This window comes from Dermacentor silvarum, chromosome 2, assembly GCF_013339745.2.
Source record: "Dermacentor silvarum isolate Dsil-2018 chromosome 2, BIME_Dsil_1.4, whole genome shotgun sequence".
In the NCBI taxonomy this organism is placed as follows: Eukaryota; Metazoa; Arthropoda; class Arachnida; order Ixodida; family Ixodidae; genus Dermacentor; species Dermacentor silvarum.
Genome location: NC_051155.1, coordinates 122356062 through 122383449, shown reverse-complemented (window position 1 = coordinate 122383449; position 27388 = coordinate 122356062). Strand labels below are relative to the sequence as shown.

The 27388-nt window shown below is 47.6% G+C and overlaps 1 protein-coding gene across 3 annotated transcripts in view; it reads left to right on the top strand.

Annotated features, from left to right (window-relative positions):
- LOC119441723 (fatty acid CoA ligase Acsl3) overlaps positions 1-26863 on the top strand; it is a 46564-nt gene extending 19701 nt beyond the window's left edge. For 2 of the 3 annotated variants that reach the window (XM_037706327.2, XM_037706326.2), the window contains exons 2-14: positions 11130-11271; positions 11910-12113; positions 12933-13110; positions 14907-15013; positions 15397-15686; positions 19516-19574; positions 19887-19951; positions 20083-20154; positions 20595-20734; positions 21335-21507; positions 21950-22213; positions 23380-23655; positions 25648-26863. In XM_037706327.2, coding sequence (XP_037562255.1) covers positions 11137-11271; positions 11910-12113; positions 12933-13110; positions 14907-15013; positions 15397-15686; positions 19516-19574; positions 19887-19951; positions 20083-20154; positions 20595-20734; positions 21335-21507; positions 21950-22213; positions 23380-23655; positions 25648-25826 — 2142 coding nt within the window. In that variant the 5' untranslated portion in view covers positions 11130-11136 and the 3' untranslated portion in view covers positions 25827-26863. Of the gene's footprint in view, positions 1-7839; positions 7989-11129; positions 11272-11909; positions 12114-12932; positions 13111-14906; positions 15014-15396; positions 15687-19515; positions 19575-19886; positions 19952-20082; positions 20155-20594; positions 20735-21334; positions 21508-21949; positions 22214-23379; positions 23656-25647 lie in introns of those variants that run through there. The other variant, XM_049661577.1, reaches the window with a different exon arrangement.
- The last annotated feature ends 525 nt before the right edge of the window (positions 26864-27388 follow it).

Genomic DNA, 27388 nt, shown 5'->3' with positions numbered 1-27388 from the left:
CTATTCACTTATTATTGATACGTTGGCGATAGGGTGGACGTAGGTTTGCGTGCGAGTAGAGGGGGATGTGTGTAGATAACGTGCGAGAAACTTACTATGCCAGTAAGTGGTACTACCTTTTGTAACGAGCGGTACTCACTCTTAAGTGCCGACGTTCCGGAGTTGAAGTCCTTTCTTTGGAGGTTAGCTATACAGCTCAGGCGGATGAATTATCTTTTTTTTATCCTTGAGGAAAGCCGTGCATCGCGAAGGGCGGCAACACAGGCAGTTCTTATGTAGCAGCGGCGACACAGGTTGATTGCATTCCAAATATCCGAATCACTATTTTTGCAGCGAACTACCGCACACGTATTCCCTTTATCGTCAAACATTTTGCAGCAGGAATTGGGCAGAGTGCATTCGTGAACACCCAGTTGCATTTCCGGCAGCTGATAGCACAGTATAGCACGGCAGAAGCAGTAATAGTTTCATATTCGTGCGCATTCGCTGAGGCAACGTATGGCGCGCCGCCGAAAGCGCCATCTTGTTCCTCTAGAGCAAACTGCTCCGCGAAAAGGGTCAATAGGCTATAAATCGGAGGGAACATCCGTTGAAACTGGGACCCAGAATTGCGAGGGATGTGTGGAAGGGAAAGGAGGGGAGGGGAGGGGGGGGGGTGTTAAACGCCGCGTTTCGTCCGTGCGCCCGGCAGAAGCGTTGCACGAGTGACCGTGGTGCCGCTCAAGTGCGCCGCGCAGTCCGTTCCGGCTTTTCCTTCGAGGGAGGCGCGTTCATGAGCTGTGTTCAACCTTGACACGTGATCTCCTTGGTCAGGAGCCCAACGAGATCGTGCGGGCGTCGAATACCCGGTTTATAAACAGGGATAAGGTGCCTCGGAAGGGCTGGCCAACGTTTTGGTAGGAGGACCCATATATCTCTCCGTCAAGGGCGGTCTCGTCATCCTCGACAGGTTCGCGTTTGTTTCGAACATGTCTGTGAGATGTTGCCTCGGCACTTGAATTAGAGGGACACGTAAGATAACTCCTCCTAGCCAGCAGAACTTTCCTCCATTTCAATTTTATGCTTAAAGTGTGCCGTTGATGACGAATGTCTGACGCCTCGGAATTTTCTCGGTGTTTCCATGTCTGAGCAATTCTAATCCGCTGGAAAAGCCCGCGTAAGGTCACCTGGGGCCGTATTCTGAAACGTTCCACGCCGGCGATAGTTCGCCTTCAGGTGCGCGCTGATTGGTTGTTTCAGCAAACTTGGATGAGCTGATTGACTTGTAGAGCCCGACGTCATTCAATTTTGCTCAACCAGCCAATCAGCGTGCGCCTGAAGGCGAACTATCGCCGAAGTGGAACGTTTCAGAATACGGCCCCGGGTTGAGTCCTTTCGACTTCGATGTCGTCCTCTTCTATTGGCAAATCGTAAACTATAGCGCAAACGCAGTCGCTAGCAAAATTTTATAACGTCGCGCTGTTGCGCGTTTTGCGACGACGCCACCTGCAGTGTCGTTTTCTTTTTGCCTATATAACAAGCCTTCGGTCGCGGTAAGAATGGCGTTCCAGTGGCGTCGGTGATCTATCCATTCAAGCTCAACCTTCAGTATCCCCCTTTTAATGCCCCTTGAACGTAGACGATGTCCGCGGTAAACAGAAAAGCGAGAGAGCGCATTAACCGGACAAACGCATTCGTACGACGCTGTTTATGAAAAGGCACTCATGCCGACTGACACCATTTTTGTGCAGGGCATTAATATTTCGGCCCTGAAGCCGTTCTCTATAAAAGCCGTTTATTCGTATAGCAGCGAGCGGGCAGCAAGTATACATATAGCGTGAACTTTTGATAAGGGAGCGTTATATAACGTACATATATGCACCGAGATTTAAGCCTCCCTGACATTGAATAAATGACTCAGTGCTGCAGCTGCTCGAGCGAATTACGTGCGACAGCTGCCAGTGCCTCCCTCGCTTCTGTTTGTGCGTGCTCCGAACCAGCCTGAAACTGTTCCCATTACCTAAGGCTCTTAATAGACCTCTTCATTGTGATATGTATTACATAAGACTCCCTGCCGCGCTGTGAAGAACCGTTACGCGAACGTATACAGCGGTGGCCACGGGCAGGGAGTTGCTGCCTCTGCGTCACTATTTTTGAAGTTGAGACCTGCACGGAGTATGACCGTAATTGTGTAGACGGGTTGGTTCGTAATTTTGTTGGTACGCAGTACGACTGACACGAGGACAGCAGGCCAACGCACACGCGCGCGTAACAAGACTGCCATCAAATTGAAGACGAGGAATTCAGTTGTAACGCACAACCATATTACAGTATCGCGAGCATGTCTACGCAGGAAAGTTCCTTCTCATGATGATTACGCGAGCCATCACTGGGGTTCTTTAACGTGCACCTGAATCTAAGTACACGGGTGTTTTCGTATTTCGCCTCCATCGAAATGCGGCCGCCGTGGCCGGGATTCGATCCCGCGATCTCGTGCTCAGCAGCCCAACGCCATAGCCACTGAGCAACCACGGCGGGTAGCCGCGTTATTCCAGCGGTACGGATTTACAAATATATTTTTGAAATGTTTGTAACCTTACCTCGCTCAATCACGATGATGCGCTTCGAGAGTAGCCGCATTGCTGTCATGCCGCTTACCCGGCCACTTGTGAAGTAGTTGTGAGCCTCAATAGATTTGTATGATTTCATTTTAGTAAGAGATACGTGGTTCGTCGACAGCACCAAATAATTGACAATGTCAGCATGCGTCGTAACCGGCAGCAGGTCGACGTCCGTAGTCGTGTCGGTCCCGCCGCACAACGTGTACTGATCAACACCGTCGCACATGTTGATTTTGCTTCGTAGCGAGCCCGCGTCGGACCCACCATCTCGGCATAATATCATGGGCAGAATTCCTTCCGCCTGGCAGTCGCCGTCATTGAACACGCGATCGTTCGCAAATCGCAAAATCAACGCCGAAAGACTGCACCGGCGGCGCTCAAACATTCGCGCGCATCGGTTACAGTGCTCCAACATGGCGGACGACAGCTAGCAGACGGTGCTGTGACGTCACGTGAAAACTATGTATTCGATCCCGCGACCTCGTGCTTAGCAGCCCAACATCATAGCCACTAAGCAACCACGTCGGGTATTGATGCTTTGCAATCGTACAATCTTGGGAACAAGCCGTTCGTATACGCTCATGATGCTGCTGCTGTCTGGCTGCTGTGCGTTATAGCTCGGATACCCCCTGGTCACCAATTATTGCGTTGTCGTTGTTCCGATATGCCAATCTTGTTTGCACAGAGAATGCAGGTCAGAAGTGTAGTCAGAGCTGTTGTAAGTCGGTATTAGTGCTCTGTATTTGTCCTCCTGTCATCGCCCCAGTGGCGCAGCGTATGTATACAGCCTTGTTGAGCTGGCAAGTGCCTAGAGATGCGCGAGTGTGTGCTACGGGATGGAATGTCGCGCGCGCCTAATCTAATGGTCGTTCCGCCACCAGATTCGGGCGGAATCTGTCGCGCCAGCTTTATCTGAGGTACTCGGCCTGCCGTTTTTATGGGGCACGTTTGCGACCGATCGCGTAAAAATGCGCGCCTATGAGTACCAGCAGACGACTGCTAGCGCTTCGTGCGTTGTCGGCAAATGCGTAGACTCCAGCTGTACCGAATACGCGTTCTGAGGTGTCGAAGCCTTTTGTCGGATAATATAGTCATTCTTGGAGGCAGTGGACGCGAGCGACTTAACGCTGAAGTGCGAAAGAAAGCGCAGCCAGGCATGGTAATAAAGGGAAAAAAAAAAGGGGGGGGGGGGGGCGCTGCAGTATAACAGCAGAACACGTATTGCGTGTTGTACGTTGTACTCCAGTGACGCTGCTTGAGAAAGGGTGTAGAAAGTGTCCGATCTTACGAACATCGAAAAATCCGTTAATGGGAATACAAGAGCATTTTTTTATGACAACTGGCTACTTTCTCATTTCGCCCCCATCCATGTACAGTGTGAGTGTGGAAGCGGGTACTTAACACTGTCAGTGTTCAGCAACTCTGCAGCTTATCAAAATTCGTGACGTCCATGGACCGCTTCTACATACTGGAAATGACGCATCGAGTTGCGCGCATGAATGGCAGGTTGTTACAAGATTCAATTCGTTGAAACTGAAAGTCAGTAGAGAACTTTGCCAGTCAGCTGGGATGACGCGCTACACTCCTCCGATGGTCGATCGAGGTGAGAGGCATAGTTGTACTTACGATACCTGTCTGCACAATTACTCCAACGCCGCCACCAGTTCCCACATAACTACACACCTAATTCGCATGCGTATCAAGAGAAAGAAACTCCGTGCGTCGTTCTCGTATATATACGCGTCTGTCCCAAGCAATGTTCTCTCCCCCCCCCCCCCCCCACACACACACACACACACACACACACACACACCGTTCAGCTATAGGACAGCCTGCAGGTGTACTCGTTCGTGCAGACCCGAGAGTGCCGACCTTCAGGGAGAGATCCATAGGCTGCGCGGAGCTATCTTTTCGGTGTTTTCCACACCCCCCGAGAGAATCGAGCGACTACGCGGAAATGTGGGTCGGTTCGAGCGGGGCGGCGAATCGCCGACGGCAATCTGTTGTTTGTGTTCCCTTTTGCTTTATTGTTAATCGGAGCAGCCCTTGACATCCGCCGTATTGATTGAATCGCCTTCGCTCCCCCCGACCAGCGAGAGACGGCCGGCTGGCCCCGTCCAGCCGGTACTGCGACTGCGTGTACAATGTGAATGGACCAGACCGGACTCTTCAAATCGTACTTCCGTTCCGTTTCGCAAAAGTTTATTTTCCCGTCCTCTCGCAACCAGTTGATGCGTCTCTGGCTTTCGAGAGAGCCACCACGGTTACGAAGAGAACGGGAAGCATTGCGCTTGCTGACTGACTGCTGCTCTAGAATAGTTAATTGTTGGGCTAGTTGGTTTTCCATAACTGAACAAGTCACTTAGCGCAGGAAAACAACGGACACAAGAAAGTCTTTGTCTCCCTTTCTTGTGTCCGTTGTTTTTTTTTTTGCGCTAAGTTACTTGCTCAGTGACTGCTGCTCCATCTACGAATTTTAAACGCACACTCGGCTGAAAGGAGGAATTGAGGAACTACTAACCGCGCGCGGGGAATCGAAGCCATTTCCGCTTTCCAGCGGCGGTTTTCGTTACCGCTTTTGTATGGCAGCAGCCGTGCGGAATGTTTTCCCGCAACGACTGGCTTGCAGTAAGCCCCGGAAATTACCGGCATGCTGGTTTTGTCAAGATTGGTGCAGTGGTATGCATACTTATCGTAATAAATCTAGCTAAACTGAAATTTAGTTGCATTGTGCGAACGGAACGCGTCGCTACTCTGACAACCGGAGACGCTGCACCTTTGACTACTGTATGGTCGTCATGATCAGGAAGTCCCTAGAAAAAAAAAAAAAAAGGGGGGGGGGGTAGTAATTGTCTGTGTGGCTCGACGCTTTTGTTTGCGCACAGGTTTGCATTTACGTCATCGATGTCGCTGCGTGGCTTACGGCGACGCCGCCGCATCGTCTTGGCAGCTGCAGCTTTCGAGTGATGGAGCGTGCATCTGTTCCTGGCACAAGCCCGCACAAGACAATACAGCCCGATTCTAAAATAGAGCGATCGTTCACGTGGCGCGTTTAAGCATTTGATTCAAGTATCGGAAGAAAGCCTGGATGCCGCCGTTCTTCTCTATATTTCTCTTCTGCTCTCACGAAGCAAATCTTGCATAGGCCGTTGGTTGGAGGAAGCGCTGCGACGTTTCGGATATTCAGTTGCTCAGCCTATATTGTTAATGTCGCGCACTTGAGAACGAGCTTTTGTTGTCGTAGCTCTGTCTACGCTTTCGTTCCAGAACCTTCTCGGCCGTTTGTTCGATGCACATATCTTATGTGTACTGCAGTCTCGAGGTGCATGCCTTCACGGTTGAATTGTTAATCGTTTCACGTTTGGGCGTTGCTTTCTTGTATTTACGCTTTGTAAGTTCAACCTGCAGCTTTGCGGCAAGATGAAGTAAGGACGCTGCTCGTAGGTACGTTACACCAAGTGGTAGGTACTTTGGGGCAATCCCACGTGAGTCGAGACGCAAGCGGCTCTGGTAACCCATCGCCTTTTCCCAGTCACGTTTCGTGGTTTCGTTAGGGTTGCCGACGAGGCTCTGTGCGAGAACCAGAACGAAACGGACAGATGAGGACGGCGCTCTTTTTTCTTATTAGCGCGCTGGGCCTCCCTCGCGGAGGACCTATGCGGCCGGCGGCTTTCAGACCGGTCTTCATTGTTGGAGGCGACCTTGAAGTCCCTCATCTTCCGCTACACTGCGAGCGCGTAGGACACGAGGCGAGGCGCTATATTTAGCCGGGTGGGCAGTCGACGACGCGGGCGATCTTCCGGCTGGGCATGGCCTCTACGTAATCACGCTTCTGTGAACTACTTCTGCCGTTATTCTACTCTTCCTGCTGCTACGATTTCATCAATGTCACGGAACTTGAATTCAAGCACTTCAAAGCATCTTGCGCTCACCGCTACTTCACTTTTCGCCCAGATTTCCCAACGGGTGAAAGTTAAGGAGAAATAGAACGGCAACCGCGAAATGTTATTTTAAAATTATTAGAATAACAACGCAGGTCACTGTATCCAGTTAAAGGTCGAGTGCTGCATTCAACGGCTTCGTTCTCTGCATTAGGTACACACCTTCCCGTGTTGCGTGGCTGATCGCTTTCATTTTGCCTGCAATGCCCCCCCCCCCCTCTCTCTCTCTCTCTCTCTCTCCAGCTCTTAACAGTTCCGATCGTCTCTCGAGCCTGTAACTGGCCGCGTTGAACGCGCTGTCGGGCTTCGGTCTGAATTTCCCATCATTATAACCTTGATTCAAACGGCCGATTGCTACGTCGATCACGGCCGACCTCCCGCCTGTTACAACCCTGAATGCGTGCGTACGGGACTCCATCGCAAGGTTGATAGGCGCAGCTGTTTACTATCGGCTAATGCGCACCGTTTGCTTCGCGTTTTTGTAACTTTTTCTCGCCCAAGGGGATAGCCGTGTGCATTCGGCTGGCCTATTTACGGTAACGAACCAATTACTTCTCGGGCGACGTCTTTGGTGACAGTAGCGAATAAGCGCCTGTTCCGTTCGTGTCTTTGTGGATTTTTTTTTTTTTGTATATTCCGCGCTAAAACACTAACAAGTGTGGATTACCAACTAGCCCGAAACAACTCTTTGCTCGGCGAATTAGCGTTTCCCCTTCGTGCTTGAACGATTCGCTTCGCAGTACCACAACAACTTGTTGATTGATCCCTTTACTGCCCGCGCTGCAGCACCCAGTGGTCGAGTCGTGTCGGGCGCTTGTTTTCGCAGCCACCACCACGCGTCTGATGTATTTCGCCGTCTTGCCACGCTGCAATTATCGCGCTTTCGTCACGGCTCCGCTCGTTTGACGTCAGTGATGCCGTTTCTCTCTCTGCTCCGTCGCGCCTGCTTTCTACCTCTCCCCCTCTCCTATTTTCTCTCTCTGTCGCTAAACCTGTCGTCTGCTTCACGGCGCCACGGGAAAAAACTTGGCATGTGCGCGCGGCTTCGTCGTGCAGATGCTTGCGCACGTAGCGAAACCGAATCGCGCGATCCTCGCACGCACGCACGTGTTGTGAATCAACGCACAGTGGCCTCTCTCTGGTGGTTTCTTAGGTATAGGGCAGGCATCACCATGTAACCGTCACATCGTTTCTTTCTTTATTTCTTATCCAGCTCCAACTACCCGCTCCCGGCATTTACCTTCGGAGTCGGATGTCGTGGCGGCACCCGGGCTTTCCCTGTGGGATCTCTCCGCGCACGCACTTGCGGCTATTTTTACGGCGTGTCCTCGCCGTAGTACGTGCTTCTTGCATTTGTCCGAGGCGCTTGGCGGATCACGCGCGGTAAAGCTAGTGTTTCGCGAATAAGCGTCAATTGCATTTTGGCGGACGAGCTCTCTCCGTGCAGGTCAGTGTTCTTGCCTTCATCCCGTTGGTTTTTCTGCTTTCGCGCCTGTCGAACGTGTGCTGTTGGAGGATCCAAGGACTAGCTTGCGCCGCTTCTCATGTTCAGTTATGTACCCGCGTGATGTTTACGCAGCTAGCAGTACTGACGTGCTCGATGAAGTGCAATTATACTTGTCGTTGTGTCGCTTTCATTTCCAATGTAGTTAAAGGCGCTCTTTGGCACGGCACAGCGAGACAACGCCGTGCAAGCAAGCAGTGGTACCTGCTACCCGAACGTCGCCCTTCAGCAAGCGACTGAATGATGGGGTCCTCTTGTCCCTGAGAATTATAACTTGCACCCTGACGGGCTGACTCGCGAGCGCGGCCTTGTTGGTTACAAACCTACCCGAGTGAGTGGTGCGGTTGGCTAACGCAACGGGCTACGTTAAAAGGCAGTTACCGACAAGCGTAGGCCGCAACACGACGGCGGTCGGCCCCGCTGTGCGCGACCGTTACGCAGTTTCGAAATGCCGGCCTGAGCACCTCTTAATGCGCGCAACATAGTATGGCTGTCTCCGAGGCCTTCGGCCCTTGAGAGGCGGGATTTTCTTCTCTCTCTGCTCGCGAGCACATCGCAGGCAGCTAACGGACGCGGCGTTGTAAACGACCACGGTCATTCTGTTCTGTCCGTGTGTTTTTCTTTTCCGCTGGGTGACGTTTAAGCTTCGCTTTTCCGGCTGCATCGTCGTCTCGTCACTGTGGGTTGAGCATTGTTCTTTGGAAAGCTTTCAGACGGCGATGCCGCAAGTGCGATAGTGGCTCTCTTGGCGTTCTTCTCACGGCTCTGCGTTTCGTTTGTTGTATGCCCCCACCCCCATAAAGGTCTCCCTTCCCGTCCGTTGATCGCATCGAGGACGGTCGCGGGTCGAGCCGCCATGCGGCCATGTCGGGTATCGGATCTGATTATAGGCGATTTCCTTCGCGATGTCCTTGGTCTTCGATCTCCGCGACGGCTTGCACCGCCGCACGCTGCCGTATCGTTTCGTTTTCAGTGTCTTGCCTCTTTTTTTTTTTTTTTTTTACTGCAGTCATCTGCGTCCTCTGATCCAACGTATTCTATTGTTGAAACTTGTCGTGGCGAAGACTGTGACTGACTTCGTCGGTTGCCAGGGCTGGAGATGTTGTGGCGAACGTCTGGCCCGCTCCGTAGCAGAACGATACTTCACACGGTAGAGGCTGCACCGCTGGTACGGTTCGCCATTAATATCCTCGGTAGCACAGACTCCTGCAGCAAAAATATTGTTGAGGTCGTTCCACTTAACTGCATTGGGATTGCAATGTCATGATCAACGAATCGCATCACCGGTGGGGAACTGCACCGAAGCTCGTCCCCTTTTAAGGACGCCTGCGTACTCTAGATGCCTATCGATATTGCGATATTGTGGGTATGTGACATTAGTGCTCAAGGTTTAAGACTTACATCGTCTACCGAAGGCCCCTGCTGGATTATCTACCTCTGTTTCATCATAGGGGTGATAGCCTTCAGATTTAACTTGTTGCTTCAGGTTACCATGATTACAACACCTATAGTGCATTCTATATACGTGTTCTTTTTTTGCTCCAGCGCATCTGCTTAAGCTTTTGCGGCATCTAGTCATTTGCACGTGCGCACATGCAGCCGGTTTTCTTAGCTACAGCTGTATAGCGAGTCCAGTACTTCTCTGCATTCTTGGCAGTTGCCTCAGAAGGGGACAGGTAATAGCTGCTGAACCTTACACGCAAGTCCCGCTGCGGGGTGATGTAATCTTGGTGTGGATTTCGCTGAAAGAGGTTGTCCATCGTCGTATCTCTGGGAAGGCTGCTCATTGTCAAGTATCTCTTTTGGGATCCTGGATATGGTCCGTCTTTACTGGTTGTCTTAACCCCTTAATGCACTGTGTGCACAATCGTGTACACCAGTGATTTGCATTTGTCACTGCCTTGTCTGTGTTAATACACATTCCTTGTTTCATGGTAAAAATGGTGAATGTTCGAACCCTTTAATTTTTTTTTTGTTCAGTTCAGGCTGTCAGTCATTGGATATCTTTATTGCGACTTTGTGCTGTTAAAGGGTGAAGTTCATTAAACGGCACACTATTTGACATCATTTCGCACATGGCTAGTATGGCGGATTTTTTTTTTTTTTTTTTTGCCTACAGGATTCCTGCCTTGATACTGAAATGTAGTCATTTTGTGCTTCCTTAAATTTGAAGGCCGTGTGTTGGTGGATGCTGTCCTATATGCATTGTAATGCAGCTGCAAGGGACACCAGAAACCATAATTGATGGAGACTTGTAACTACAAGTGCTACTCTTGCAGACTCGTTTAAGTGCTTGGGACTCGGGTTTTGTATGCTTTCATGGGTTGACTGCTTCTGCAGGCAACTATTCTTGCACTGTTGTGCAGCGTGGTCTACGCTGTCACTGTCAGTCATTGTGATTGGTCTGCGACATTGTCTGCATCATGCCAGGCCTCGTTTTTTTTTTTTTTTTTTGCGAAACAATCTCCCGCCGTTTCACCCTTCAGTACATCTTTTGTTTCACACTTCTGCCCCTCGTCGCAGCTGTCACTCCTTGTGAAGGGGAAGCGGAGCCTAATCTCTGTTGTATACTATGCCTGCCATCTGAGCTTCAGTCACTGATAACAGGCTCCCGTGTTCCCCGCTTCCATTTGTGGAACTCTCCTCTAGGAGAAATCTTATCTTGCTCTTCTGAGCCATGCCATGTTTTCCAAGGCACAGTGGTGGGGCTGCAGTAACGTTATTTTCATCTGCCCTCCTTTTTAGTCTGAGGCACTTCTTGACCCTCCCTAATCTTCTTCCTTAAGTCCTGGCAGGAATCTCGAGTGTGGCTCACTTTGAAGTCTGTCGCCAAAACCTGGTGGGGCCTGAAAACTGACCTTTGCTCCCTAGGGCTATTTCTGAAGGAGACTGAACAACTTGAGCTGGGTGATGTGCGATACTGTCTCATTTTGTGTATGTGGTGTTTCTTGCAATTATCTCTCCCTAGTGATAAAAAGTGGCGCGGCTTTCTTAACCTACGGTCAGCACCTCTCGTGCCGCCTTTCCGCGTCTGGCGCTCCTCGAGTAACAGTCTTGACTGAGTGTGCTCTGGTTCTCTTGCAGTTTCAACATGTCTAACCTGGGACTGGACATTGCCCTGGGCCTCATAAAGGTCCTGGTGTCTGCGTACGATGTTGTCACACTTCCTGTCTACTTCGTGTGCCAAAGGCCATGGGACTACTGGAAGAAAAGGAACCTGGCGTTTGTGAGTTCTCATTTATACAAGTTCATGATGTGTTGCAGCACTATTGGCTCCAAAGAGCAGCGTGAGTGTTGGCGCCTTTAAGCATGAGCTAACTGTGTATTACACATTGCAGCATATAGTGCTTGGCCATGGTGCAGAGTAGATAAATGATAAAGCTGCAGTAATGGAGCAATGATACAGGAGTTGAGACGACGTGGTCAACACGTACCCCCGTGAATTTAAGCGATACTTCTTTAGCACTTCATTTCTGCAGCTGCAGTTCAAATACTTCATGGACATGCTGACATAAGAGACATGCTGGTCTTTATATAGTTTTTCTGTAACCACATTTTTCTTTCTTTTTTTAAAATTTAATCTGGGTGCTGCTATCGCAAAAATGACCAGAATTGCTGCTCATTTGTTATCGTGGTTCCCACGAAGCCAGCACACAATTTTCATAGCCAATTCCATTTTCAATAACCAAGACCTACAAACAGTGCTGTTTGAACCTTTTGACATCCTGTCTGATTGTGGTATTAAAATTTCACTGCAGTGGAGATGTGGTGCCCTTCTTTACATGTTTCGTAATGTGCATAACCAGTGGCTGTGACAGCACGTTTGTGCCGTAAATTCACCATGTTTTGACCTCTTTTGCCCAGGCTAAGTGTGCGATTGAGGGGGACCCCAGTGCACCGTACGTGCGCACCTACAGCAATGGGCTGGACAGCCTCAGTGGCGTGCGTACCATGGACGAGCTGACACGAAAGGCAATCCACACGTTTGGGGACCGGCCGTGCTTTGGCCACCGCCCAGTGCTTGGAGAGAGTGAAGAGAAGCAGGAAGATGGAAAAGTCTTCAAGAAGGTATGACCTGAAGTTTTATCTTCGAACCATTTTCATACGACCATCTTTCTCAATACTTGAGCTAGTTGGTGCACAATTGTATTCAGGAAAACAGCATGACAGTGGGACTTCAGGTCAAACAGGTGCAACACTACTGACCTCACCATTGTTATTGTTTGAAAATGCAATTTCAAAGCTTGGCCAGCTTGTCTCAATTGCTAGCCAGTGAGCTTTCCGTCTCCGTGAAAAATGTCACTGGTTGAAGCTTATACTGGCAACTTAATCGTTTCCATTCCGGATTTGTGGTCCAGTTCAGGCAGCCGAGACATGTCTTCTCCTGTTAGTACAGTTTAGTACTTGTTTGTGCAATGGGCATAGTAGCACTGTACTCGTGAAATACCTCGGGAGAACAGAAATGGTTTCAATATTCGGGGAAATCTGTTACAATCTTAGAGTTCTTACTGAATAGACCACTTCAATCTGATCTCACTCACTCGAAAACACATGCTAAGTCCGTCAAAATTGCCCCAGCACTAAACTAATTGTTTCTGCAGCCCATCAACTATTGCATTGAATGAAGATTTGTAATAAATTAACCAGCATAGAAATTTTTATCATTGTTGGGTAATGCAGATCAGGAAGTGCAATTTTAGGACTTGATTCCATGGCCACTGTTGCTGGTGTTTACTAGAACAGGTTTATTATAGTATGGGTTCACTTCTTTTTGCTGTAGACATCATGGAAACTCTGTCAGCATAGATGCTTTCATATACAAGTGTAATTCATCTGTATTCATAGCTAGTGTAACTATGTTTCACTGTCTTGCGGTTCTGCATGCAGCTTGTCCTGGGCGACTACCAGTGGATGTCGTACAATGAAGTGGATGAGAAGATCGACCTCATCGGTCGTGGCCTTATGGCACTTGGTGTGCGTCCCCGCCAGAATGTCGTCATCTTGGCCGAGACGCGCATTGAGTGGATGCTCGCAGCACAGGCCTGTCTGCGCATCAACATCCCAGGTTGGCACTGCATTCTGCCCTGTTTCCTCACTGTTTCACTCTGAGGAACAAAGAGCCATGGAAACTGTATTCTTTCATCTTCAGCATGATGGCTTAACAACCCCACGCTGCCTCGCTGCGACTTTAACCTGTAGCGTCCTTGAAGGACACCGCCAACAAACCTCTTGTCAGCTGCCTCAAATTTGTAAGATGGGTACATGCATCTGTCAAGATAGCAATCCTGTCATTCATGATCACATTATATATTTCTCGCGATGAATTCCCGAAGTAGTGCGACAGCAAATATATCGTGGTTTGCTGATGTTGCATGAAAATTTTATTTCCATGGGCACTCTCTTGTCAGCAGCACCGTTAGGCAGTTATTTGTCTTGTGAAACATGCAAATTTTCCAGAAGAAAAAGTTCCACAAACATGCAAAATTTGGAAATCGAACCCACGACCTCTCGGTCCGCGACGATAGATCGCCGAGCGTTTAACCCATTGCGCCACAAACGCATTTGCAGAAAGCTACACAGACGCGCCTTATATATCTAACACTCCTCCGTGTACCCGCGCTCTTGCTCGGGGCGGTGCCGCCGCCTACGAGCAGAAAAGAGAAGTACTGCATTATGACACTAACGCGCACCGACAGTGAACGCTTCGGTGGTCTCAGCACTACGACGCCTCGATGCCAGCATTCGAAGGGACGCTGGCATCAAGAAGCACTACCAACGCCACTTAGGTGGCGTTCACCGTACTCAGCACAGCGGAGCGTCGCCTCCGCAATTAGCTCTGAAAATGTTTCTGAAGTTGATCGCGGAGGCTGCAATTACGACGCGCTGTACGCGCTGATTTGACTCGGTGACGATTCAGTTACGTGCTTTGTCTTGCGCGTTGTATTAGTGTGTCAGTCTTGATTTCCTTTTGGCAAGCTCGTCTACAAGTGGTAGCATCAGTCTTATGGAGGTGCAAAAAGCCACACTGCAGGTTAAGCACCCGCATTGCATCTGTGCAGAGCACAGTCCTCCTTTCGTTCCTGAAAAAGGGGGGGAGGAGTTAAATGACATCGTTGTGCAAGATGTCCTTGGATTTCGATACTAGGAATTCCCACATCAGTCAGTCCATAGGCAGTTAAAGGATTCGAGGCAACTCCATGATAGCGGAGCATGTCTTGCATACCATAAATGTCTTCAAATGCTTTAATATTACTGTGTCTATTACTTCTCCGAACATGACGACGTAGTAATATTGTAGAAAACTGTCAGTGAGTATCTTCTCGTTATCTGAAATTAGTTTGCACAAGTTAGTCAGTGATATGCTATCGTTTAGTGCAGAACGAGTAGTGCAATGTTATATTTCTTCATTTCTCTTTCTTCCTGTAACATGTGATTGGGGAGATCAGGCCTTCCTAAGAAAAAAGATTACTGACTTTCCAGAACAAACTCTAATGTCGCGGTTTCTAGAAATCCAAGATGTTGCACGTGCATCCTTGGTGTGCCACGATTCTGGCACAGCATTTGACGGCAAGGTTCAGGTCACTGCATTTTACATCTTTCCTCATTGATCACTTATCAGCAGACTGATTTATTAGTACTTTTAGTGTTGCCTTAGAAAAGGACCTACCTTTGGTCAGTTCGGAAATTTTCAGGCTGCTGATGTTTCACTCATCATTTTATCACTGCAGCTCTGTACAAACCTAGTCAGACGGTACTAATTCCACAGAATGAAGCTGTATTTTTCATAACATGGGAGTCAGTCGTGCATACCTGTTTATCCTTTGTTCAACTCGTATGATAGCGTTAAATGTTTCTCTACAGTGGTCACACTGTATGCAACACTCGGGGAAGATGGAATCATCCATGGCATCAATGAAACTGAGGCCACCCACCTCATCACCTCCTACGATCTCATGCCAAGGATTGCGGTAAGGCTCTCTTCGTCCTCTGAAGTACAAATTATCTTGCCAGCACAGTCACTAGCCAGATATCTTGAAATAGTGATGCAGGCTACTCTACATTTTGATCTCCAGGTGTGGCAGGAGCTGCTGCCTGTGAATTGCTTATTAGAATGTTTATTCGTTTCTGAACATTAGCCATCAGCTGCTTCTACAGCCTCGCCACTGCAGATAGGTGCGGAGGGAGGGGGGGGGGGGAGGAAAGATGGGAATCTAGCTCTGCCTTTCTTCTCCTTAATGTCGTTAAGGTAGCCCGAGACCAGGCATTTGTCATACAAGCTTGGGAAGCTGTGTTAATTTATGAAAGTGCTGCAATTTTTAATTTCCCCTTTGCCTGTCTGGTTTTCCTGCAGAAAATTATCCACAAGATTCCATCCCTGACGCACATAATCTACATGGAAAACCCTGTGGCCAAGGGTCCCCCTGTGGCACCGAATGGCCTCCACCTCGTTCCTTTCGCCAAGCTCGAGGAGAGTGGCCGCACGGCCGACACGGAGCTGCGAGGCGAGACGCCCACGGCTGACGACGTTGCCATCATCATGTACACGAGTGGCTCCACAGGTGTGCCAAAGGGCGTCATGATCACCCACGGCAACATAGTCACCACTGCTCGGGGATTCAGCGTCATCTGCAAGGATGTCGGGTAAGTTTTCTTGTTTGCTTTTTGAAGCAGTGACTTTTGTGTATCCCTATAATTTAACAGAATAGTATTGCAACTATGTCTAAATAAGATGGAGCTTGCCACTTCCAGCGTTTGGCATGGCAATGTCAACTGTTTACAGGTGCTAGAACCCAGCAAAAAGCTTTCACAAACTGGACATGCTTTGATTTCGAGAAATGACTTCTGGCAGTCCAGGCATGCAGCATCTTGGTGCCACAAACGCTTGTGTGTGTGATGAAAAAGAAAGAATGCTAATGACCTAAAAAAAACATTTATGCAAAAATTTAGACGTTCCGGCTCCCACACGGGAGCCTTGTTCACAATGAGACAGATGCAAAAGAGTGGAAGGTTATGAGGTTATCTGACGGCCTTTCAGACGTCCAAGCGTGACACTTGCACCGCCTCTTCAAGGCCTCATAACCTTCTGCTATTTTGCATCTGTCTCATTGTGAGAAAGGTTCTAGTGTGGGAGCCAGAACATCTTATATTTTTCATCAGATGTTTTTTATTTCTTGGTCGGCATTATTTTTTTTCATCATGCCTCTTGCTTACCAGATGGGATTCTGTCAAACCTTGGATTTCTGTGTGTGCTTGGCCAAAACGGGCACTGATTCCCATCGCCGACTTCCTGGCTTGTGGGGCTTAACGTACCGAAGTTTAAAGTGCGGAGACAATGCAGACATAGACATAAACATTGCATTACATTTGTCTTCCTCATTATGTCCATGCCACTTCAGCACACGGAACTTAGATATGACTGGTTCACATTGAGTGGAGGAAGGCTGTGCACATGGTGCCCTGTTTCTCCGATTATACAGTGCATCATTTTCCGAGTGTGAATGTAGTCACTGACACTTAAGTGCAACTTTCGTCTGCTGTCTCTAAGCTTCTTTCCTGAGCAAGAATACATCTACGAGATGTAATTTATAAAAAGACGGCGAGTAAAGTGAGGGCTTAAAACTACCAAAATCTGTTCATCACACCAGAATAACATGTCTTAATGTTGTAAACGGAATTGTGAGGTCTCTCGCTTTTCTTTCTTTGCTTGCTCTTGTGCCTATTGACCATCCAGTGCGACTTTGACACTGTGCAGATAAGTTTTGTACCGTTAACACAATTGCCAAAATGTCCCTGGTCATTCATCCGAGTTTTCATTTTTTTTTTCTTATGGCTCTCGTATGGAACAGCACAGGGGAGGTACTATCTAGGTATTGTTAAACATTTTGCAATACTGCACCCACACACACTGTTTGACCACCTTGAACTTGTGTCGCTGCACTGCAGTCTACGTGAAAACACGCACAGCTTTAACCTGCTGCAGTCAACAAGCCACTGCATTTGGAAGTGCATGCCTGCCTAGCATTGACGTTTCTGTCTTCGCTCTAGCAAGCCTGTTGATTCCTGCTCAGTCATGATGTGCTCACAATTTTCGTTGTCCATTGTTGGCTGTCTATTGACTTTCCCTTGTTTCTCGGCTCTCTTGATTGAATCTGTGCTGTTGCTCTTTAACATTCTTTTCCTTTCACTCCATTTTTTCCAGTATGCTGACTAAGTAAGCCGCTTGCTCTTTCGATGCTATTTCTGTGTTTGCATGCGTGCGTGTGTGTGTTTGTCTGTGTGCAAACGTGCATTTGTGTGCCTTTTCATTTCTCGCTGTTCATCAGTTTCTAATTTAAGCCCTTGTTGAGAAGTGGAGCGTGTGTCTTTTTATTACGCTTCTACAGTCAACTTCCGTTAATTCGACCCTCATGGGACCAGTGAAATACAGTATAGACCACTTATAACGTAACCGCTTATAGTGCAGGACCGGATATAGTACGGTCTTTTCAGACTCCCGTTAATTTTCCCATAGAACCCCATGTATACGCATACCGCTTACAGTGCAGCCGCATGAGACGAAATACCGGTTATAATACGGCTTCTGCGGGAAAATCTCGCCGACAAGGGCAGCAGCGAGCACGCTTCTCAACAAGGTGCGCCCACCGTTGGGAGAGATCAATGAGGGCGATGTGGAGGAGGAGCATGAGACGCGGAGCAAACGACCGGAAACAAATGCGTGCGTAGGTTGTCTAGGCGACGCAGAAACCTTTTGCTCGACTGCTTATCAGCGGTGCGTTTTGCACTGAACGTGGCTTCAGTTTCTGTGTACCCGTTGCAATGCCTGTCGTGAAGCGCGAGCGACGTTGTCAATTTAAGCAGTGTCCCGCAAATTTAGTTTGGAGCTACAGTAAAACCTCGTTAATTCGGAAAATCGGTTAATTCGGACTTATTTGGCCGCACATGGGTTAATTCCGACTACTTTCGGAGCTCGGTGAGTGAGGAGCGCCGCAAATGTGTGACGCAAAAGAGCAAGAACGGCGCTAGCGTCCAACCGAAACGAAGTGGCCTGTATTCTTGCGTTAACCGCCGCGGGCTTTCGTAACTGCGTAGTCGTCATCCACGATCGACGCGATCGTGGATGGCGCCACGGTTTTCTCCGCAGCGGTTGCGGCGAACAGTAGTTTTGTTTTTACACAGTACGCGCGTCGGCCGCGTGCCTAAAAACTGCGTAGTCGCCATCGGTGATTACATAGATAGCAACCGCGGTTTCGACTGCAGTTGTTGCAGTGAATGGAAGTTAATTCGTCCAGACTCGGTGCGTGCGTCGGGCGCGTGCCTTCAGCACCGCGAATTTGTTGCCGTTCATAATCGCCTCGATAGCGGTCACGGTTTTTTCCGCAGCGGTTGCGGAAACAGTTGTTTCGTTTTGACTCGGTGCTAAGCTGTCGAGCTTGAAGAGCACCGGCTACATCACGATTATGTTTTCGCCAGCTCACTGGCAAAAATGTAATCGTGATGTGCGCGTGATAGTACAAAGCGTGTCTACATGCTTGGTCTGCATGTTCTGCATACGTGCAGGGCTTGAAGATCGTTTTGGTTATAGTGCGGTACTGCAGATATTTGAGACTCCGGCGACTTACGTTATAGGCGGTCTACACTGTATATGGTTATCCAGCGGGTCAAATTAAATAAGGTGCAGAAACAAAATGTTAAAACACTGCTGATTCAGCTAGCAATATTTGCCCAACTCTTAACATGCCTTCAAACCAAATGCAAGCCGCTTTGTGTCCAAAGTAGAAAACTAACATAGATATACCATTAAAGCTGCTAAATACTGTGGAATTCTGTGTCTTAGCAAGAAAAACGGTGAAGTCTAATAAGAGTTGCACAGTTGCAGCCGGTTTCCTTAAGTCAGCTTCGCCGCACAACAGCAATGTTTTGCAATTTGCCATTAGAATCTGGTAAATACCTTAAAGTTGACATTATGAGCTACTGTTATTGCTAGAGTCTTCCAAGGGCAGGCTGAAAAAATAGCCTTTTTTGGGAGATGGGGCGTGTGTTCACTGTCCCTTGAGCTGCACCGAAACATGCTACCACTAAAGGAGTCTCTGTTGGGTCACCATATAGGTGAGGCTGACTGGTCAAATTCGAATTATCCGGCGAACGCTCATTTTATGGTCAAATTAACGGAAGTCTACTGTATTGCAAACGTTTGTGGATGTTCACAATCTCGGTGGTGTGCGTAGCTCTAGTGACTACCATTTTTGTTGCCACACAACCATAGAGGGGCTCTAATTCTTCACGTTGGTCGCCATGTGCCTTATGCACTTTAACACTCTAGCAGCTTTTAGTAGCCGGGAACTGCGAAATTGGAAGCAACAGGAATTAGCACAGCCAGCACTTTGACGTGTGTTAACATTACTGTTACGTGCAGCTTTTCTTTTACTGCAGGCTTGACATTTATTCTGTTTTCTCTTTTTCTCTTCTGCAGTGACACTGATGCCTACATTGCCTACCTGCCTCTTGCACACGTCCTCGAGCTGGCAGCTGGTGAGTTGCACATTGCTGTTGCAACAAAGTGGTTTGCTGAGCAGGGGCTGCAATATCAACTTGCATGCGGTGTCTGTTTTATGACATACCTTTCAGCTAGGTTTTGTTGTAGCAATACAGGCAGGATGTTCTTGCAATTTTAGCGAAGCGCAGCTTGATGTGATTCGGGTTTCAAAAAGTGGCCTGTGAGGAGGGACAAGCCCTGTTCTTGCTGCCCAGAAGTCTTTTAAAGACTATTTGGCCAGTTAGCATTTCATTGTCTCTTGTTTGCAACATGCATTCTTCATGGTTCATAATCTTGGTCTCTTACAGAGTGCCTCTCTTTTGCCTTGGGAGCAAGAATCGGCTATTCATCCCCACTCACACTGACAGACAAGGTCAGTAAATGGGCCTCGGCCTCCTTTACACAACACCTTTACTTTGTTTGTGCTCTTGGCTTCACTTGCATACATTCAATTTAACATATCTATTGTGGTTTCGTATCTGAACATTTTTCTTTTTTACGCAGTCCACTGGAATTCAAAAGGGCTGCAAAGGCGACGCATCTCTACTAAAGCCTACCATCATGGTGTCTGTGCCGGTGAGTTTATTTTTCATGTAGCAAGAGAGGCAATCTGCAAGCAACTACCTTATTTTAAACATTGTAGAACATGACTAGTGGCCCCTATGACCACAGAACTTCCAGGTTATTTGATTGCTTTTTGTGACCACTTAAGAAACAAAAAGGTGGAACTAGTGTTTACATAATTTTTCGATTTGGCAGATTGCCTTCTCATGCTAGTTATAGTTTGTGTTCCAGTGTTTCACCACGGCATTGCAAAACCAACCACCACTTTCAGACTAAAAGCCAAATCCTAATTTGGAGACACACGGGACTGCCTGTGAAAATACTTGCAAAGTCATGTTTTGGGCTACTGCTCTGGTGAATGATTAATGAACGACAACATACACTCATTGCTGCTCCTGTACACAATGCACACACGTCTTGCAATTGACCTAAGCATTGTTTGCTTCCTGCAGCTAATTCTGGATCGAATTCGCAAGAGCATCACAGAAGTGGCGTCTGTGAAGGGGCCTTTCTTCCGGCGCTTCTTTGAGTACCTCATCTCCTACAAGGCATTTTGGCTTCGACTTGGCTTCAACACACCACTGCTGAACAAGTGAGGCAGCGCTATTTTGAACATGACTTCAGTGGCCTTAGTTATTAGACAACAGGCTTATATGCCAGCTCATTTAATTCCTTGATGAGCTCATTAGCTTTAAATCCTCAACCTTGTATCCTGTGTTTGCATATTTATATGGTACATGGCTAAGGGCTCCAGCAGCAAGCTAAGCAACCATGCTTTGCTGCAATGAGTCAGTATCTATCGCTTTACCAAAAGTCGTCCAGACTTTTCGAAAAAGTGTTACTGGATGCAACATTAAAGCTTCAAAATAGGTGCAGAATTATGCGTTCATTGCTATCTTGTAGGGTTTCCCGCAAGTTTTAACACATTTTAGGAATTGCAAGCCCACTGTTAGGCTTTCATACAAAGCCAGCCTCTAGAAATACAATTTTGTGCATATTGTTCGAATGCTGCTGCGAAAGCTTGCAACAGAACTGGGAATATGCTTTTGTAAGTGTTTGTAGAGTGTAACAGGAGCTATGCATAGGCTGCAAACTTAGGTGCTGTGTTCAGTGCCTTCAGTTGTACTACTGTAGGTTTATACATGCTCATGTAACTCAGTATCCCATTTCGCTCTTGCTTCCTCTCTTGTAGGCTAGTGTTCAGCAAGATGCGGGCCTTGCTTGGTGGCCGAGTGAAAGTGATTGCCACGGGCTCTGCACCACTCTCAGCTGACACGCATGAGTTCATCCAGGCCTGCCTTGATTGCTACGTTGTGCAGGGATACGGCCTCACTGAGACGGCTGCTGGTGCCACCATCATGGACTGTGAGTGTTCATTCTGATAGCCAACAACCCACGTAGTGTGTGTCTGTAGGTCACACATTTGAAGCTGTGTCTCGGTTATTTGCCATGGCTAATGCATAGCTACATCCAATAATGCATACTTCAGAACTTGCAAGTAGTGGTAGCACATGTCGTTTCATGGAGCTGGTGTTGTTGCACCATAGGTGGTCTAGGCGAAAAGGCCATGTTCAAGCTGTTAAGTGGACAGAAAAAAAAAAAAGCTCCACAGCACACATGGGTAGGCCTATCAGTTAATGTGTTGACTTTTGACATTGCCTTTGGAAGTTAGCCTTTTGTTTTAGCAGCTTGAACTAGGCAACGTAAAGCTTCAATAGTGCTGCCCTATCAGACTTCATGGAATGTAATATGCATGTTGCGTAGGGTACTCAAAGTATTGTTTACAAATGCAATTTTCTTATTTCAGTGGATGACATGAGCTTTGGCCGCGTGGGAGCGCCCCTGGTGGGCTGCTACATCAAGCTTGTCGACTGGGATGAGGCCAACTACCACGTGACGGACAAACCGTACCCCCGTGGCGAAATCCTGGTTGGGGGACCCTGCATCACCAAGGGCTACTACAAGAATGAGGCGCTCACAAATGAGTGCTACCGGGAAGAAGACGGTATCCGCTGGTTCTACACAGGTGACATCGGAGAGATGTACCCTGATGGAACGGTCAAAATCATCGGTGAGGAAGCATTTCTGAATAACGAATAGCTGCACTTACAGCTTGTACGAGAGCTAGATTTTCTCTTCTGGGACAGTGCCATTGGTATTCACCAAAATCTCAAAGAATAGCTAAGATCTATTGGACAGGCACTTATATTGAGCACCAGCTCCTTAATGGAGCAGGGGTGCTGCCCACTGTTAAGTCAACAGTTATATTTTGCATTGAAGTCAACCCTCAAGCTCCAGCCCCAGAAAAGAGAAAAGCAAACAGCTAAAAACACACTTTTGAGATGCTATTTGGCAAGTTTTTTTTCTCTTCACTCAATGACAGTGCACTTACCGATGTCAATGTTGTCTCTTAATAAGCTAGCCACTTAAGGTTCTGCACTTCCTTTTCACTGGCAACGTTGTGCATTGCCGATCAGTGGGCGGATCAGCCATCTTCCGTTTCGGTGGCAAGTCAAACGACATACCATGTGGCCCGGAACGACTTAGACACAACCAACAAAGAAGAGCAAGAGCGGTGTAATCCGTTTGCAGAACTGCGCAGTCTGAAGGTCCAGCGAGCAATCGGGGGAGCAGTGCCCAGCCATAGAGAAAGAAATTGCCCAGCGCTATCAGTGCAGTTGGCGCGGTCCATTCGTGTTTCGGAGGGCGGCACAGTGTAGAGCTATTGGCGCAGCCCATTCGTGTTTGGAGAGGTGGAAGGGCGACATGAGAGAGGCGTGTGAGGCTGGCGATGCGGAGAAGGCTGGAAAACAGCGTGTGACGGCGTGCGGCAGCTCGAATTTGTTTTTTTCTTTTTTCTTTCCAAGGATTTCACCATGCATTCTCTTTTGGCACGGACACCCAGTAGCCAAATTTCATCGTTATAACCGATAATGCGGAACGGGTGCATGTAGTAAGTGGGTTATTTCACCATATAAAACATACAAAGTTGAAAGTGCAGCAGCTTCTCATTGTTATAACCGACATATTGTTAAAACTAGTATCGTTTTAAGTGGGTTCGACTGCATATATATTGCGACTGTGTGCTGATGCACGTTAAGAGAATCATCTAGCAACATTTTTTTTCAAAGTTATTTTGATAGAACTTGATGTTGATATTTTAAACATGATATATGTAATGATTTCCTCAAGTTCAGTGCTTGAATTCTCTCCTTTTCTCTTTCTGTCTTCCTAAAGATCGCAAGAAGGACCTGGTGAAGCTCCAGTTCGGAGAGTACATCTCTTTGGGCAAGGTGGAGACAGAGCTCAAGACTTGCCCTCTGATTGACAACCTTTGTGTGTACGGAAACTCGTTCCACACATACCTGGTGGCGCTAGTGGCGCCCAACCCCAAACAGCTGCAGATGCTTGCTGACAAGCTAGGCCGTGGCCACCTGACCTTCGAACAGCTCTGCAACGACCCTGTGGTGGTGAATGCGGCTGCTGAGGCCATCATCTCTCACGCCCGCAAAGGTAAGCCCAGCAGTGGTAAAGGGGCGCTTTATAGAGCGTGCATGCATGATCCGTTCTTTCTCGGGGGAAGAAAAAAAGGAAAAATTCTGTTGCATTGAGTGTGAAGAAAAGGAGAATGAGCAAGAAGAGTGTGCCCATTGTACTTTCAACAGCCATGTACCTCTATCTGCGATATACCGGTTGCCACAAGTGTTACCATTTGCGTTGCTTTGCAGGTAGCTTTTGTTAGAGCTCTTGGCAAACCCAACTCACTTCAGCCCCACTATTTGCCATGGTCAGTGCAAATGCACAGCAACGTTTCAAGCTTTTAACTGGACGATATTGTAAGACCTTGCATTGTTCATGAGATCAACATTAGCATCATCTACAAGCAATATACAGTTTGTCCCAAGCCAGCAGCAGTCCTCAAGCACTGTTCTAGCTTCATACACCACGAAACACTTGCAAGCCCTAGTGTGTGTCTGTTCCAAGTTGGTTGCATTTCAGTGATACTTTCATCACAATTTATTTGAATTGTAAATGCCACAAGGAAACTCTTCTTGCATTGTAAACCTAGGCGAATTAGAGGGATGGGCCATGAGAGTGTCGGCATCAATGAATGTTACTACCTTGAGCCATTGTGCTAGCTAAATTACTGAAGCTTGCTGATCATTGTTGCAAATGCATGCGCCACTGAGTATACACTTAACAAAATTGCAATAAATTGTGATAATAAAATTGCGATATGAAGGGATAACCTTTACAGTTTTATTCAACAGAGATGCTTGTGTTTTAGGACATCAGACTTAAGTTCTTTCAATAGCCATGGCTAACATGCTGCGAAATTATCTTAATATTGTGGCAAACTTCGTTCAGTTTGTATACCCATGCAAAGCGGTACCCTGTTGTGTGAGCTTGAGGCGTCCAATATTTATCACAAGGCAAAGTGCCGAACAGTCTTGAGGTTTGACTTAACCGAGTCAATTCAGGTGTGGCAAGCACTGAACAGTTCACACTTCCATCAATGCATTCTACAACGAGAATTTCATTAAACTTCAAGTATGACTGTGTAATGAAACCGCGTTCATACTTTTTGGAAAGAAACTTGAGAAAAAATGTACTAACCGTGAAAGCGTACGATCCAGTCGCTAAAAAAGTTTGCTCACTTGAGTGCAGGCGATGTCTGTGTAATGCAAAGCGTTGCGCAGATTGCTGCAGCACGATGCATACATTGCGTTATCGTTTTTGTGGCTTCGGGAAGCTTACGTTTGCTCTCCTCGAATTCGGCCTTGTGGGAATTTTTGGCATGCCCACTCGTCGTGAAATGTTGCTGGTGGGGCGACCGGAAACCCAAAGGAAATCTAGCTGGTGGGCAACGCTGACATATGATGCCGCCAGATCGAAACATGGTGCTCATTTCCCACCGCCTGCAGTAGGGACTGGCGGCACATATGGGTTAGCGCCTATTAAAAGCATGCAATACGCTTCCAACAGCACCACGTGCTGTCAAACAGATAGGCGAACATGCTTATCGTGATAGGTTGGCGGCTATAGCTGTAAATGTGGCGTGCGATGACCCCGGAGATTTGCTGGTACCCTAATAAGAAACTGAGTGCGCACCGGGGTTTACACGTGAGATGGGCAGGCGAGTATTGCGGTGAAGCTGCCACGGCAGGCGGCTGGCTACATACTGTTCGCGATCGTGCGTGCCTCACACATTTTTTTTACATGGGATCTAGTGGCGGGAAAATGTATCATACAATCGTAGTCTGGCAATGTACTGAACGTTTGTGCCGAAAGATCATGTTTTCCAGGAAGGTATGAACTGGCAAAAAATAAACTGTATTCGGTCATGTTTTTTGTGTACTCAGTCGCGAACGTTGGCATTGGGAAATCGTATGCAACAGTATCATATCGGCAAGGTTTTGCGGTGTTTGGCAGAGTAGTAAGTACATTGTCAAAAGCTCCACAAAGCAAAGAAAATTTATTCCATTTTTTTTGTTACTTCCGCAGCCAACCTGCAGAAGATGGAGATTCCAACCAAGCTGAAGCTGTGCCGTGAGGACTGGCAGCCAGACACCGGGCTCGTCACAGCTGCCTACAAAATCCGCCGCAAGAAGATCCAGCAGTTCTACCAGAACGACATCGACGAGCTATACGACATCTCAGTGCGGGCTTCCAAGTCCACGTGAAGCTGCTGGGCCCGCCCGGCAAGAGCATCGGTGAAGAGCAAAAAGAAACCATGCATCACTGCAACCCACTTCCTCCAAGCGTCGTTTCCACTTGCACAAGGGCTGCACGCGCACATCCACGCGACCATTTTGGAACTCTGCCGCGACTGCGCGTGTTGTGTACATAGGACTGTGTTGTACAGAAGAGACCTCTCTCCACCAAGACCCCCTCCTCCTGCCCGTTCCAGTGTGCAAGTGCAGCAAGCGGCGGAACTGTGATAGCTGCCATTTGCGTGGCAACGTTGAAAACTGTGGGGGAGGGGCTTTGGGACAACTATGCGCACACAGACACACATGCTTTATGCAATGAGCGCAGTGTTGCTGTAGTAGACTTGTCTGTTGGGAGGGGAGAAAAAGCTGCTGCCACAGTGTTGCTTGTACATTTCCTCCCCCCCTCCTTTTACAACCTTTTTTTTTTTACCTTCCAGTCAATGTTGCCTGTGCGCACATTTTTTTAGTTCTCTCACATCCACTGCGCGAATTTTTTTTTTGTTCTTTTTTTTAGGACAGAGTCTTGTGTTCAGTTTCGGGAGGGGACTCTTTGCATCCTTTGTTAATTTATTATACATAATAAAAAAACAAGGATGGTTTTTGCATTTAATGCAAGCAGCAGTGTTCCCTCGTGAGTGAGAAGACTGGGGGATTGTATCTTTTTTAAGTGCGAAGGAGTGAGGCCAATTTTTTGTTAGTGTTTTTGTTTGTTCAAGTGGATGTTTTTAGTGTTCCTTGTAAATAGTGAAACACAACTTTGTGTTGCTCTACTCTATTTATGGCATTCTCTTATACACTGTTGACTAGTTCAGAATAAGGGGGACCATGTTGTGTGTTCTTCTGCTTGTGTACCCACTCTTCCTTCTGGCTGGGGGCCTCTATCTCCTCATCTTTTTTTTTTCCTCTCTCGAAATGTGTTGACTTGTCATGATCTTGAAAAACTAATATTGTTGTGCCTTTCATTTCGAAGCTCCCCTAGTGAAAACAATAAATATACAAGTGTTGGACATTAGTGCGTTGTGCCGTTTATTTTAAAGCACATTGTGCAGATGACAATGAAGATAGGTGTCATGAAATGGCGCCAGTGTTAGCATAGCCTAGTTCAATGGCATCTGAACATTCTCATCTGCAGTATTTGTCTTGAAGGAACATTTGTTGCACCTGGCTGGACAAGAGACCGAACTATGTACACTACTTCCCCAGAGAAACGTGTTGTGTTACCCATTGTTCCTCAGACTGTCATGCTTACCTGCATCATGGGAGGAAAGCTTTTCTCTTTAACCTTCTGAATTTCACTTCTTTATGCCAAGATTATTTTATCTCCAAATTCTTAATAGTATGTTTTCTAATTTCTGCTATGCAAATTTTGTTTTTGTTATAATTCTAATAAACATAGCCCAAACCGCCTGCTTCTTCGCCAATGCCCCGAGAGACAAGATGTTAACACAACGATGGGATATAATTGCTCTTCAAACTGCTTTTTATTGTCTGCTGGTATGTTATGAAAGGGAGGTTAACCAGATGTAGTTCCG